The 15,891-nt window shown below is 32.9% G+C and overlaps 1 protein-coding gene across 1 annotated transcript in view; it reads right to left on the minus strand.

The window, feature by feature from the left end:
- The window catches only part of LOC118190411 (uncharacterized), a 161,034-nt gene that overhangs the window by 36,660 nt on the left and 108,483 nt on the right, over positions 1 to 15,891 (minus strand). The window contains exons 15-16 of the mRNA XM_085827050.1: positions 13,583 to 13,735; positions 7,765 to 7,896 (exon numbers count right to left, since the gene is read on the minus strand). Coding sequence (XP_085683176.1) covers positions 7,765 to 7,896; positions 13,583 to 13,735 — 285 coding nt within the window. The remainder of the gene's footprint in view (positions 1 to 7,764; positions 7,897 to 13,582; positions 13,736 to 15,891) is intronic.

Genomic DNA, 15,891 nt, shown 5'->3' on the forward strand with positions numbered 1-15,891 from the left:
GCAAAATTAAGCAACAATTTATTTGGAAAACGTATAAAAAGACAGGAGAGCATTCAAATATATGAAGATCGCAATTAAAGTTGGCCTATTATACCATTCTACAGCTGCACCCGTTAATTGAACGGATGCGTAAATTTGCAGGTATAGTAATCAATGCATACGGAAAACTGTTCTGTGGGAAAAGAGGCTATCCCTTAAAACAAAGAAAAAGAAGCCTATTAAACAAATGCAGCAAACTTACAGAAGACAATTTAACATTCACAATATCATTTACAAGCATTACGAATGAAACGCATGAACTATAGAGTAACATACATGATTCTTACAATAAGGCTTCTGTAACTTATAGACAGCTTTTGTTCTATGCGTTCTCTGTTGAAGTAGAAGAAGAAGATAAAATTTGAAGGTGATGAACAGTGTTCACACAGGATTCTCAGGGATACTTCGTAATTGTATTGAAATATAATCTTTTGATTCTGTTCAAGTTGCAATACTTCTACGATAAATAATGTTCATTAAGTCACTTCACAGCCAGAAATCATAGGAATTGAGGTTCGGAATATGTGGTGGCCTGACAAGAAGGGCCATGCTAATTGATTAAATGTGTGAACAAAAGTTGTTGTATGCAAAATCCAAATTACGGATGCGAAAACATAGTCTTATAGAAAAGTGGCAGACATTGGGCATCGGTGTTGAAAAGGTAAATAAGAAAAAATATCTGCAGCATGCTATATCTGTTAACTTTTATGGGACTATTAGCAATTATGTTCTTCAAAGAAGAATGGTTTAGAAGATGCATACTGAAGTAATTCCACACTAGACTACGACTTTAGGCGTCTCTAGTGCCCAGATGTCCAGAAAAACATGTGAGGTTTCCTTTGACAAAACGCAACATTTCTGAGTGTTGCTGTTCAGGTACAAGTAAACCCCATTCCGTAAAGGTATGTTCCTCGATCACAACATATAAACATCCATTCTCGCTTGGAAAGTTTTGCGAAAAACGTTCTGGTCGCCGTCACGCAGCTGTTGATTGTGGCTGATTTAGTATACTTATAAAGAAACACTAATTTTTGCAACGCTATCCCTACTTTATTACGGGATATCTAATTGAAGAGATATTGCGTGTTCACTATTGGAATCAGCCCATCACTATCAAGAGCAACCACGTCATCTGTTCCAGAACTGACTATTCGAAAACAACCATAAATATTATCTTGAATAAACTGATTCTTTTACGAGGCTAACTAGCTAGTTTTCTAATTTTCCTAAAGCAAGTAGTCATTTCCTGAAAGCTTGTGTTTTATTGAAAAGGAATTTCGTTTTCTGATTTCATCCCTAACACTTGCCAATGAAAAATAAATGTTTGAAATGACTTTTGTGGCTTGTATAATATGCATGTTATGAGGCTTTTTCCTCATGTTGAATATTTGAATCCACAATGAATATTTTTATAGTAATTCTTTCTCTGCAGAATACTTTTACATTCTTGTAATACCATATGTATTCATATTTTGGAGTCAATTACTTACCGGTTACAGCTACAGAATATTCTAAGCAGACAAAGCATGTTGCATCTATGTTGTAATACACTAGTGGTCATTAAAACTGTTACACCATGAAGGTGGTATTAGCAAATGTCAAATTCTTACAGATACAAAAAAGATCAGCATTCCATTGCATGCTCACAAAGCAGACATGAGTAACGCCATCTACATTGTGTATAAATGGGAAGATAATATAACGGGTTCCTAATTTGGAAATCGCATTTGAAAGTTGGTGGTTTGTGTAAAGGTCGTGTTACGCCTCGTTATCTACTCAACGGGAAATATCACCTGCGTTTTTGCTGTGGATGAAACAATACATAAAGATATAAATTTAAAAAAAATTAAAGTGTGTTTCGTTGTTTTCGGAAAATGTGCAAAAATGTTTTTTGAGATAATTCGCGGAGCAAAAAACTTGAATTTTAGAATATTTTACGAAAATTAATTATTACGAGAAAAGAGATTTCTTACCAATATAGAAGAAATATCGATTTATTTGAATCGCTATAACAGAAAACGACAATTTGCTAACCAAGACGAGAACAGAAAGAAATAAAATCATGGTTTCAAGAAAAGTTGAGTAAAATATCTATGATCATAACTGGTTTTCCATACAATGGAAAACAGAACTTAATTGAAGGAAATGTAAAAATACATTCTACTTGCTACGCATTATCACAACAATGTTTTAGCTACCACATGTACAAAAGAAATTCAGCTTCGTTTGTAACTCAATGTAAGAAAGAATTCGAGCACCACCAGGACAAAGCTACCAGTACATCATTACTCGTTGCTTATACGAGTACCATATATTAACATCAGTGACTAAATTTATATAATTATGAAACGAAGAAGCTGTAAATGTATGTGGCGGATGACACTGTAGAAAGACAGTGGAATTGTTTTGCTGTATCAAAACTGATCAAAATGCGAAATCACCTCTCTATATATAAACATTATAAAACATTGTTTCAAGTCTTGAGACTGGAATTGTTAAAGGCTGCACGATAAATATAAGATATTGTTACGTATTTGGTATTTAAATAGCTAATGTTAATAGAATTATAAATTAAATTGATTTATTCCCCGTACAGTGCAGCGCGAGACGACTATTAAAAGAAAGCTAAGCCGGAAAACTAAAAATACAAGAGCGCGTGCATTTAATATTTAAATAAAAAATATCTCTTTTTTTGATTTCGAGAAAATTCCAGAAAATTCTCGAGCTCGATTTCAAATCTTATAAAAAGGAGGAAAACCTCTCAATTCAGCTTTATCCTTGTGAAACGTTTCAATGTACTGCAAATTGTGGATTTCATCATTCCACTTTCCAATTATTGCTTATCAGAAGAATAATTTTTATGAAATTTTAAAAATGCCTTACAATACATCCTGCAAGAGATGGCACAACCAGAGCTCCAGTCAACTAAAATGCTTTTCATCCTTACTAATAGATAGCGCCACACGAGCGCTTCATTTGTTCAAGTTTACTTATTCTACGGACAGCCGCACAGGAGCCTCCGTCGCTAGTAATCTCTGAGTTCTAGCACAGCATGTGCACAAGTACTTCCATATTATTGGATACAACTTACTCGATTCCTCAAGCATTTAAAAGTCAAGTATAATATATTGGTAAAGGCCGTTAATGGTCGATTGCCTCTTACTAAGTGATAAGACATAGACACATAGATATCAATTCAGTTAGTTAGGTACGTAGTTTTGAACCATAGGTACTCCGTAACTTTTAATCATTGGCATTGGCATTCAGTTAGTTAGTCTGTTGTTGTTTTAAGAGTTTGCTTAGAAAACTGCTCTTGTTGACTGTAGCGAATTCGCGGATTAGCTTTCTCTAGCTGTTTTGAATTAATTTCTTTTGAACGTTTGAATAGTTAAAAGGTAACTACTGTGAGATATTGTAAAACTGCACGAATATCTGAGAGAAAGTTAAGCATTTTTGTTGTGAAAATAATAAATTTTTGTTCATTTTTCATTGGGTTTGTGCATTCAATTCATAACGAACCCGTACTCACCCAACAATATTAATAAGGATAGCTGGTTATTAATAAATTATTGGCCAGTGAGATACATTCCGATGATCTCAGAGATCACGTGATTTATGTATAGCTAATGTAAACAAACAGTGTAGATAACTTGAGAGAATTTCACGTGACGCATGTATATCTAATGCAAAGAAAGAAGGTCTTTGTTCCTGTTCTTCTCTTGCAGTATAAGGTATTTTCCCCTTACATTCCGGATGCCTTCCTGTTGTAGTTGAAAGAATACTCGACGCGTATTCTAGAGGTCCAGGGTTCGATTCCCGGCGAGGGCACTGCATAAATTTCGTGTCTTCCTCTTCTAAAAAAGGCTAATGTACCTTCAAAAAATCTAATGACTCTACAGCGGAATGTACCTTATTAATAAATTTATCGCAATGTAATTGCAGCTGCAGTAAATTCGCTAAACAATTCATACATTTACAAAATCATTTTACACCACAATTTCAGTTACAAGTAATTCAGTAACTGCAATTGTTTTAACAGTTTATACAATTAGACTGCAATTTGGGATCCAACTAATACAAATAACATATAGCTGAAACTATCACTAACATATAGCAATTAAATTAGAATTAAATTTATGAAAATTTATTTATTACATCTCAAATGAGGTGTTTTATTATCACTGAAAATACAATTAAAATTACTAGAGACCATGATGATCGCGAAACCGGCTGATGAGAAGAATAAAAAGATTTGCAGCACTTGGTTAACTGATGCTACACAAAATAAAACTATTTTACATCTGCCTCCTCGTACAAGAGATTTTAGAATGTTGCTATTCGGCAAAGCGAAAGGCTTTGTACAGTCATTAAGTTATTTTGAAGCAGGAGATGTGAAAAATGGTCACTGCCCTTAAAGGGACTCGAACTTGGATCTCTCGAATACGCGCCGAGTGTGCTTTCGTTAGAGCACGAACGCATGCTGGAAAAGAGGGAGACAAAAACTTATAAACTTTAAATTTTTTCAGATTTAATCAGGCTGTTATTGGTTAACATATTAGGTTTCTTTAATTTGAATAACTAGTTTTATGTTATGTTTTGAAATTTGTAGTATAATTTTTTCTTTACGTTTTCCTGCTAGAACGCAGATAAGTTCGCGTGTATTTAAGTGAGGGTTTAAGATTGTTAAGACAGAGTGTATTCTGCCTCGTGAAGCCACATTAAAAGGTTTGCTATTCTAAAATAAGAGTTCCAATCTTCGGAAAGAATAATTCAAGGCTCTTGTATTATACTTGCTGATAATTAAATTCTCCACCGATGAATTCAGAGGCAGCTTCGCGTTAACTTGCCCCGTGGAGACTTTGGCTATTAATGAGATACATTCTGATGACCTCATTGATCACGTGACTTATGTATAGCTTTTGTAACCAGAAAATGCAGATGACATCAGAGATCCCGTGACTTATGCACAGCTAATGTAAACAAGCAAGTTCATTCTTCCTCTTCTTCTCCTGCGAATCTATCTCATTATTTAAATTTAGCTTTACATTTCAATTTCTACTTCTAGTTTCTCGCCATAAATGCTGGCAGACTTGTAAGCGAAAGGATTGCCCTATGTTCATCTCATTCCATTTTAAAATAAAGGGCTTTTTACAGACTTCTGAATTTTCAATTCTTACTTATGGTACAGTTCTATATCTCCCATTCTACTGAGCCGATTAACAAAATTCAACGTGCTTTTTTCATGTCTCGAAACCGCGACTTAGGATATATATCAGATTTATGTATAACATTATTCTAATATAGATATTTTGATACAAAATTGGACATTTTCTAAAATGAAATGAGAATTTTTTTCCATATTTTAACTCTACGACTCAAATTATGCCAAACTGTCAAGTTTTTTAAAATTCGCAGGAGTGGTTTAAAAAACTAGTTTTCAACATGTTAGCGCCTGACTGTCAATTGAATTTAATATATATTTATTAATATCACTTTTTTATTAAACTTACTTGATTCCTTCTTCCAGAATTCCAAATTTAGGTTTATTCCAAATAAAATGCGTCCATTTTTTTCTAATTTATTTTTTAAATTTGTATTTTTAAATACCTTTTATAAATTTTTCGAAAACATTTTTCTATTTTTTTTCCAATGACAGATTGTGAACAGTTACATTGTAACTCAGTCTTTTAATTTATACAAGGCCAGATGTGGTGGTCTCTTTATTATGAAGGCACCTAATAAATGGGCCACCATCGCTCCTGTGGAGGGACAGATAGTTACAACCACGCCTTCTCCGAGATTCGAACCCAGGCCCAACATTTTTCTATTATGATCTATAAAATTTTTAACACCATATTAAAGTAGATTTATTTCTAAGCATACCTGCAAAAAATAAGAGTTTTTTATTAAATATTTTTAGGATATACGCGAATTTATATATTGGCGCGTTTTGAAATTTGGCATATTTGTTGAAAGCGATAATAACGTCAAATGTGGTTTAGACACTTTGTTAAAATTATTTGAAAGTAGGAACGATGTGCCAGGTGACAGGTAGGAGCAGGGTGCGGACATCCGGTCGGTTTTTACTGACTATTCGGGTATCGCCTGGATCCCGCAGCTTTCCGGAAAAACAGCATTGCCAAACTGCGGCTGATGGGAAGACCGGCGTATTGCGGAACAATACCAATGCTTATTATACAGTATATAACAATATAGAGAAACTTTACGTTAGGAAGTGGTGTTAATGTTACGGTGAAACACCGAAATCGGGAGAATGTCGACTTTCACCGGTGAATGTCAACATTCACATAGTCTCTTGGTGTATGTCCGAAATATTTTCCAAATACTCTTATTTCTGACTTACACAGGTCAATGTCGACATTTACCATGTGCTAATGGTGAATGTTGAACATATAACAATATTATATTTTCTTCTCCGTAATTCAGTCGCCAATAAACGCACTTGAGACTTGAAATAAGAATTTAAGAACATGAGAACCTAAAACGCACAATACATTCAAAATGAGAAAGGAAAATAATAGAAGTTAAAAACTTACTTAATTATACAGTACGTTCTAAATGAGAAAATAAAATAACAGTAATAAAAAAACTTACTAAATTATGTGATTCAAATCTTATTTATTGCAACAACTTAAACTATTATGGCACTTTATGACCTCTCTTTTCGACTTTCACCAGAGCATATCTGTGATTGTCGACATACACCGGTGAGGGTCCGAATATACAAGAATGTAGTGAAACATTCGGTCTTTCACCGACGTATTTGGTGAATGTTGATATTCTCCGGTGAAAGTCGACATTCTCCAATTTTGCTCTTTCACGGTAACATTAATACGTTGAATTACCACAGTAGTGATGTTCTACATTATACATTAATAGTCCACTCGATATGTCAATGTATACAATAATAAAATTTCGAAAACTCTGCAGACTTATTGCAGAACAGTACCAGTGCACATTATGCAACTTATAACTGTATACATTATACATTAATAATGCATGCATACATACACTACATTAATACATACATAACATAAAAGGCGCATTCGATATATTAATACGATATACATTAATAGTGCATTGGTTATATTAATACATATAATAATAAAATTTCCTAAACTCTACAAGCATATTGCTTATCAGAACCAGGAACGATGTAACTTTTTCCCCGCTCATGCACATTGCAAAAAGGGAAAGGAAAATAGGTTGCCATATATAAAGAATTATTCTTGGCGCAAACTGAAAAAAATGCGACAAGATTAATTTTTGAATTTCTCGATAAATGTTTCACCAAATTTTACCAAATTTAATATTTAGACATAATTTGAGTCGTAGAATCTAAATATGGGAAAAACTGTCATGCCATTTCAGAAAAAGTCCGTATCAAAATACCTATATTAAAACAATGCTGTGTATAAACCTAATATATAGCCTAAGTTACGCTTTCGAGACATGAATAACGCAGTTTGAATTTCGTCAGTCCGACCAGTAGAACGAGAGAACTGTCTTTTTTTTTTCGTACTGTACATTTAATTAATTCCTATGGAATATGTACTCTCAGGCAAATATCTATGCAAGAAATATTTTAAGAAAATCCAATTTGTCAATGAGATCAGAAAAAAATTTCAAAAATTGAGCCAAACAATCAACAAACAAAGACACCAGTTCAAGTAAAACATTATAATTAAAAAACAGACAACTCACCCAATGTACTGCAGGTACCCTCATTTTTAAACGGAGGAGGACAAACGCAATTTCCCTCAGCTTTATCATTTAGATAGCAGACTTTTCCCTTCCCACCACACTCCGCTTTTATTTTGAATAAACTACAGGGTTCTAAAATGATAGCATACACCATATACTTAAAAGGGTTTGGAATTAAAAACAAATCTATAAAACAGATATTTAATTATTCACTTTTATTAAAAGGTTTAAATAATATTTCACTAATATTTTACATGTACAATGATGTTGGGAAAAAAGTAACATATAAAAGACACATAAATTACAGTTTTAGGTGTCGGATATGCAGCATTAGAATACAATGAAGAAGATACAATAGATAACATTGGAATGGTCCGAGAACCTTATTTTTATCTTTTATTTTATTATACAGCAGATCAAATTTTTCTCTGAAACCAGTATTTTTGAAAGTTGTGCGTGTGTATATCCTGTACTAAATACCGAAACACAGACTTCAGATGCTTTTGTAATACACTGCTTTTTCTCTATTAAAATGAAGCTTTCCTGCTTATTACAAATTAAATATCATCAAAATACTCCTTACAATAAAGTAATTTATTCAAAAAGGGTTAATTGGTAATTCACACTATAATTCGGACACTCGAAAATTTTTTGAGATCTTTTTTGTAGAAGATGAGTCTTTTCTGAATTTTTTGCTTTAAATGAAAATAAATCACTATCGTCAGCATTTGAACTGTATTTGAACATTGCAGAACTATCGTCTGCATATGGAAATTTTTAATAATGTAACAAAAATACATTAATAAATCAGTATATAAAGTGAGTGTAGCAAAAAGCCAGAAATTAACGACAAGTTCTGTTCAGAATTCCATTATTGAATATTTTAATTTTAAAGATGGGAGGCTTGATATTTTAATGTTTTTATTAAACATAAACTGTTTGTTCAAATTACGTGAATAATTATGGAGTTCTTTATCAGAACTTTTTGATGAAATTGTTTTTTTTTTTTTTGGTACCAAAACGTACTCAGGAACATTTCTCAAAACAAGTCAGTTTTAAATAGATGATGAATAATATATGTAAAAGAAAAATAAAGCCAGCCAATCCTTATTTGCAAATAAAATTAAAAATACCTGATGTAGGCATCACATGACTTACTTGTACGGCCTAATAAAATTATAAACATTTTTTTTGCTGACTTCATTTAAACTAAATACATTTAAAAACAATTTTATAAAATGCAATTTTTGCAAAGAGAGTTTATACTGGAAAACATGCAATTTGGCTAACGGGCAAGAAGACAAAATTATCGATGCAAAAAATTAAATTTTGTTCACACTTGGCCAAAAAGACATTGAACTAAGTGCACCAACTGACCAAATTCACTATTCCATTAAGAGTTTCAAATGTAAACAAATGGTGTCCTCGTTAGACTTAACAACCCTTTTAAAATTTTTGACAATTCTACACTTTTGCGTGCACACTTATTAAAGGCATAAAAACCTTAAGCGGAACATAAGAACGACATAATTCAATCATCTTTAATTTCATTTAATTGACATAATTCAATCCTTAAGCGGAACATAAGAACGACATAATTCAATCATCTTTAATTTCATTTAATCGACATAATTCAATCCTTAAGCGGAACATAAGAACGACATAATTCAATCATCTTTAATTTCATTTAATCGACATAATTCAATCCTTAAGCGGAACATAAGAACGACATAATTCAATCATCTTTAATTTCATTTAATCGACATAATTCAATCCTTAAGCGGAACATAAGAATGACATAATTCAGTCAAGCAAAAAATGCACTATTTACCAATATATAAGAATCACCGATCCGAGTAACAAATATATATTCCAACCTGAACTTACAACAGTGTTGGGAGAGCGGATGAACGAGACCAAAAGTTGCGCAATCAGTTTAGTGAAAAACTCACAGAGAGTGCACAAAACGGATAAAATCGAAAACTTGGCGTTCGACTGTTAATTCGAGCTCAGACGTTGATGGCAAACACTCAAATGCACATCTTTGGTTCGCAAGGTCTCAACCTCGCAAACGATTCCAACGAGTTAATTATCTAATCAAGGGTTGAATATTATCAACTAACTCCAACTTCCGCTGTTAGCCGAGATTAGAATGAAAAGCTAAAGCTGCATTCCAGCTGTCAGAACTTCGTGTCCCATAGAAGAGGGCTTCAAGTAGAATGAACGCAGTACAGGAAGTTCAGAATGCAGGGCGCGGACACCCGGACGGCTTTATATGTCAAGTCGGGTGTCGTCCCAAAGAACGTCCGGTACCCGCAGCTATCTAGAACAACACAACCCTCGCGGCTTCCTGCGAGGGCTGCATCGGGAATATATTAATGGAGAGTATGAGGTTTTGACGTGGCCAAACAAGGGCGTATGCATATATGCTTCAGTATATAATTAAAAAAACGTTTCATACATAGGTACATTGGCTGGTATAGGTATATTGGATACATATGTATATTGGTCTAAGTGGTTAATAGACCAATATACGTATGTCAAACCTACCTTGAGTTGGAGTTGATTGATAATATTCAGCTCTTGATTAAATAATTAACTTGTTGCAATCGTTTGCGAGGTTGAGACCTTGCGAACGAAAGATCTACATTTGAGAGTTTGCCATCAAAGTCTGAGCTCGAATTAACACTCGAACGCCAAGTTTTCGGTTTTATCCGCTTTGTGTACTCTGTGAGTCTTTCACTAAACTGATTGCGCAACTTTTGGTCTCATTCATTCGCTCTCCCAACACTGTTGTAAGTTCAGGTTGGAATTCTAATATTCCTCTTTTCTTTCTCTCAGAGTGGAATGCGACCCAATGTTCTATGGTAATTATTGCTCATCTGGATGAGTACTATCACCCCTCTTAATTTGTAAAAACAAATTAGAATTTCCATGCATATATGCATGCATATTTATACATGTTTCGTGCGGCCGATTGCAAAGAAAAAAAAGAGATGCACTACTAGGTGTCATAGCAATCCCATATGAGTTCTTCAGTCATATGTGCTAGTGTTTCTTTTTACTCAAATACCTCTTATAGAATCCACTAGAACATTTCTTAGAATCTACTTTATTTCTTAATTTTTCAAAGTATTTCATTTACTGGTTTTTAAATCATTTTCAAGGTTTACTTCTGTGACTGAGATATTATCTTTCTATATTAATGAAATGTACATCTCAAGACACGAGTAGCCTTGTGTTTTCCGTTCATTTTAATCAAGACTTTTAGGATAAATAGGCATAGGTTCCTCTTTATCAGGAGCAGAGAAATCTGCCCAAAAGCAGAATCTTTGACTGGGACATAGGCCGATTTCTTTGCTCCTGCTGAAGAGGGACCTGTATTTGTTTGCCCTCAAAATCGATAAAAATGTGACTGAAAATCTGCGAAACACAAAGTTGCTGCTTGCCTAATTTTATTATGGACAACTGATCTTTTGCAAATGACAATTAAATTTCAGTCTGGGATTTGAAAAAATTTCTCGCAAGATATTTTTCTGCAGAAACGAAATCAGAACAGAGTCCATCTTAGACGTTTTATATATGGCTGAAGACTATGAACAGTAATTTAACTGATAATTTATCAAGTATGTTTATGGCTTTACTAAAAATTGAACAAATCTGTCATTTTTTTTTAATGACAGAACAACTCGAAAATACGACACTATTCCATACAAAATAGAATGTATGGTCATTCTATTTTTACTTCCTTGTACGAAGTAAACTCTGAATTGCAATCGCGAAAAATTTCGAGTATTATATTTCAACGAAAATATGCATTTTGATCTCTATCGAGTACAATTTAAAAACGTTTTTGAGTGAAATCTGTACGTGAGGTAGAATAAAGAATCTTTGTCCCAAAGCGAATTGTAAAATGGATTCATAAGAGATTTTTTCGTGACGTCTGTACGTACGTATGTGTGCATCTCGTATAACTCAAAAACGCGTAACCTCAGAACATTCAAATTTGTATATAGGACATGTGGTTTCTTTAACTGGTTATAACTGGCCGAACCAAAAGTATATATATACACCCGATCTGTTACTCGGCCCGTAGAACTCAGTGTTTTTTATTCTTATATGTTGGTAAATTGTGCATTTTTTGCATTAAAAATGATCGAATTATGTTGTTCTTATGTTCCGGTTAAGGTTCGAATGTTGCCATATGTACAATGATATGTAATAATGTATCATATTAATGTGTAATCAGAATTTTAAGTGCAAGCAGTAACTTATATAAGTAATAATTTATGTGTCATCAGCAGGCAGTAACTTATCTGTAAAGTAGCAGTTATGTATAGTGCAACAGTATATGTGTGTAACGCAACGGTGCATTGCAACTATGTAGTATATTCTTTAACTGAAACAGCATTTTGTTTCATACTCCGCACTGAATAACCCAATATGAGTGAACTGCGATCTGAATGTTGCCATATGTACAATGTATTATGCAACTGTGTATCATATTAATGTGTAAGCAGTATTTTTCAGTATTTGTATCATAATAATGTGTAATTATGTATCAAATTAACGTGTAATGTAGCATGTATATGTAACTGAGCATCATATTAATGCACCATATTAATGTAGTCATATTAATGTAAGCAGTATTTCATGTGTAAGCAGTATTTCATGTGTAAGCAGTAATTTATGTGTAAGCAGTTATTCAGGTACAAGCACAAGCAGTAACTTATGTGTATGCGATAATTTACGAAAAAGCAGAATTTATATGTTATCAGTAGGCAGTAATTTATGAGTAAGTAGTAATTTATGTTGAAGTATCGATAAACTCCCGGTGCGCCCTTATGGGGCCACAGGGAGTTGTTGCGTCTGGATAGGGGAGGGTGTGGGACATATGCCTGTTTACCTCTGTTAGACGCCAGGCGTCCCCGTCCTCCGTCACCTGTCACCTGTTCCGGTTAAGGATTTTATGCCTTTAGTTAATCTGCATGCAACAGTTGTAGAATTATTAATAATTTAAAATTTGTTTAAGAGCGACTAAGTCTAATGGAGCAACCATATTTGTTTACACTTAGAAGAATAGTGAATTCAGATTCTGCACCTTCATTATCTTTTTTCTCGGTGGGACAAAAAGCAAACTTCTAGAAGATAGATTTTTCTGCACTGAAAAATCTGTCTTCTTGCCCGCTGCCGAATTGCTTGTTTTTGCGTAGAAACGCTATTTTTAATTGTAAAAATTGTTTTTTAATTGTTTTAGCTGCATTCGCGTTTTATGTTTTTTCATATTTTTCAATTCTTAATGAAGACAGTTTGGGTTTTTATGTATTTTTGCCTTGCCGCGAAGTGAGACCTGAATTAATTGGATGAGAAATATATTTCCAATTAAATTTGAGGAAATAACTTTAAATGGAAGGCAGCAAAAATTTTGTATAGTTTAAAAAGGAAGTCATATAAACATTTTTATAGTGGTAAAAAGTATGCAGTAGACGCCACATGACTGTAGTAAAACGAAATGTTTGGTGTAAGAATTTTCTGCGATCTGACGATTGTTCTATTAAATGACATTTTGTTCCTAAATAAAGAATGGAAATACTATTTAATCTTATAAAGTAGAAATTTGTTTTAATATGTGACCGCGTGTTATTATAGCACCAAATTATGCCTTCAGACACTGGTTAAAAATATGTTTTGTGCAAACAGTAATTTGTTTAAGAGTATGTATAATATAGAAATGTATAGTAAAATCTAATACATATTTACATTTTTATTTCGGAATTTGGTTTCCATAGATGCTATATAAATTGAAAAATTTCGTTACCTGTGCATATATCGTTATTATGCGAATCTTCCTTATAGTCACCAGTACATCTGCATTTATAGGGTATCTGCTGATCTGTCCACTTGTCCTCACATTTACCGGCACTTTTTTCTTTACAGTCCTTTTGTGCATCGTCGTCAGCACATGATCTTTCTATTAATGAAATTAACCAAAAACAAAATAAATTATTACTGCAAATAAGTACACCAGGTTCTGAATTTCAGTGATTTTGAGATAAAATAATAATAGTAATAATAACAAAAATTAAAAATCGGAAAGGTTTCAGATTTTAAATTACGTGCAAAGGAGCGTTTTTATAACATTTTGTGTGTTACATTTATTTATTAAATATCACGTTCTTCGCACTTAAACCATAAAATTCAGTTTAACAGCAATATCGCAAAATAGTTTTAAAATGAGCGTATCTTTAGAATTTCCGATACAGAGACTCACGCGCTGGAGATAAAAATGTTTCTTCTCTACAACGTTGCCATCGCTCGCTTTGAAATCCTTGAGTTTGTTAATCAAAATTCGTTAAAGTTTTACAAAATATGAAATCGATCATAAAACAAATTCCAAATTTCAAATTTGGGCTTCCACATTCCCATATTCGTAGGAGGATTACGTTATTCAAAATTCGATGGCTCTAGGTACCGTTGTTTTATCACAATGCGAGAAATATGCATACATTCATGCAGATTTTTCTTTATTTAATTTCTTCAAATATAATGCAGGATTCTAACATTTGGTGGCAACAATTTGAAAAGTTAAATGCAAATTTAATCAATCAACGCAAAATTGAAAAACGTAAACAATAGTCCTTCAGGGAAAGTCCCTTTGGACTAACAATTTTCATTTAATTCACAAATTATTTAACCAGTTGAAAGCATCACCTCTGGAAAGATTAATCAGCTAAAATTAACATTTGTTATTGATTGTAAACTCAATAGATGAAGGATGCCTTACTTTGGTTAATTGGATTACAGCAAAGCAAACAAAGGTTACATGGTTAAGGGCTAGCATGCACCGTTGGAGGACTTTTTAAAGGAAATTGCTTGTATTCACGTTATACACAAAGAAAACCATGAAAACTTCCAATCAATTAGCTCATTTGCTGGAACTGAACCCAAGTCTAACTACTAGAGTTTAGCGATCTTACCATTCGTCCTTTGGTGGGTTCCTAAAGACTGAAGGAAGCAAATCCAAATGTTCTCTTTAAAGAAGTGTACTAAAGTAGAGCTGTTTAGTTCTGTCTTCTGAATACGAATGCGTAAATATATGGAATCAAATGAAGTGTAATATTTCAGAACGTTTTGCTTAAAATACAGTAAACGTGATTGCTTCATTTCTGTAATTGATGATATAAAATTATACAAAAAATGGGCCAACGTATTTTGCATTTTATTTTGTGATTTGATTTAATATATATATAAATGCTTTAAAACACATTAATTTTAACGGACATATTTGTTTTTGGTGAACTAGTGCAGTTCTTATATTTGCAGTTATTAGCTTACTTTGTGCATGTGTGTGTGGGGGGGGGGTTCCACATCATCACCTTCCTGAAAAAAAATTGCGCTAAAAATACATAAAAGAGGAAAAACATGGTGTGGGATTTTACCCCCCCCCCACATTTCTTCAACATTGATGTCTTCTTATAGCGCATGTGCAATAAAAATCACATCTCTGGGGAACTGCAAAAAAAGAACCCTTCCCTTCTCTTTTGAAAGTTCGCTCTGTTCATTGCTCCGATTAATGTCATTCTAACACTACGTATATATTTTAATGTACTAAAAGAATTTATTCTTTACAAAGTGGTGTTTAATAATCATCTAAAATCTAAAACTTTATGACAATGTTACACACTCATATCATAAAATATTTAAAATCTTGTCACTTATAGAATATTTACTACATAATTAATAAATTTTATGTATTTATGTGAACTTTAAAAATTTCAGGAAAAAAATTAACATATTAAATAACACAATAACTCTTTGCAGAGCACTTTTTCACTTGCTTTGACACCTTTACAATGGGATGATTGGTTTGCACTACAGATTTATGTATACAAACCTGATGATTAAATGATAAATGTTGAATAATCCCTTCCCCCTTCCAAAAAGAAAAAAACGATAGGTCGTATATTCCTTGTTTACTAAGTGACAAGTTTTAGCTTGCATTTTTTACATCTCGAATACGTGACCTAGGATGTAGACTTATATAACACAGATTTATATATTGAATACTTATATATAACATTATTCTAACTTAGGAATTTTACCACAAAAACATGGTTTGTTTTTAAA

This window comes from Stegodyphus dumicola, chromosome 11 (assembly GCF_044657685.1).
Source record: "Stegodyphus dumicola isolate Sdum_Otavi_A_Nest chromosome 11, ASM4465768v1".
NCBI lineage: Eukaryota > Metazoa > Arthropoda > Arachnida > Araneae > Eresidae > Stegodyphus > Stegodyphus dumicola.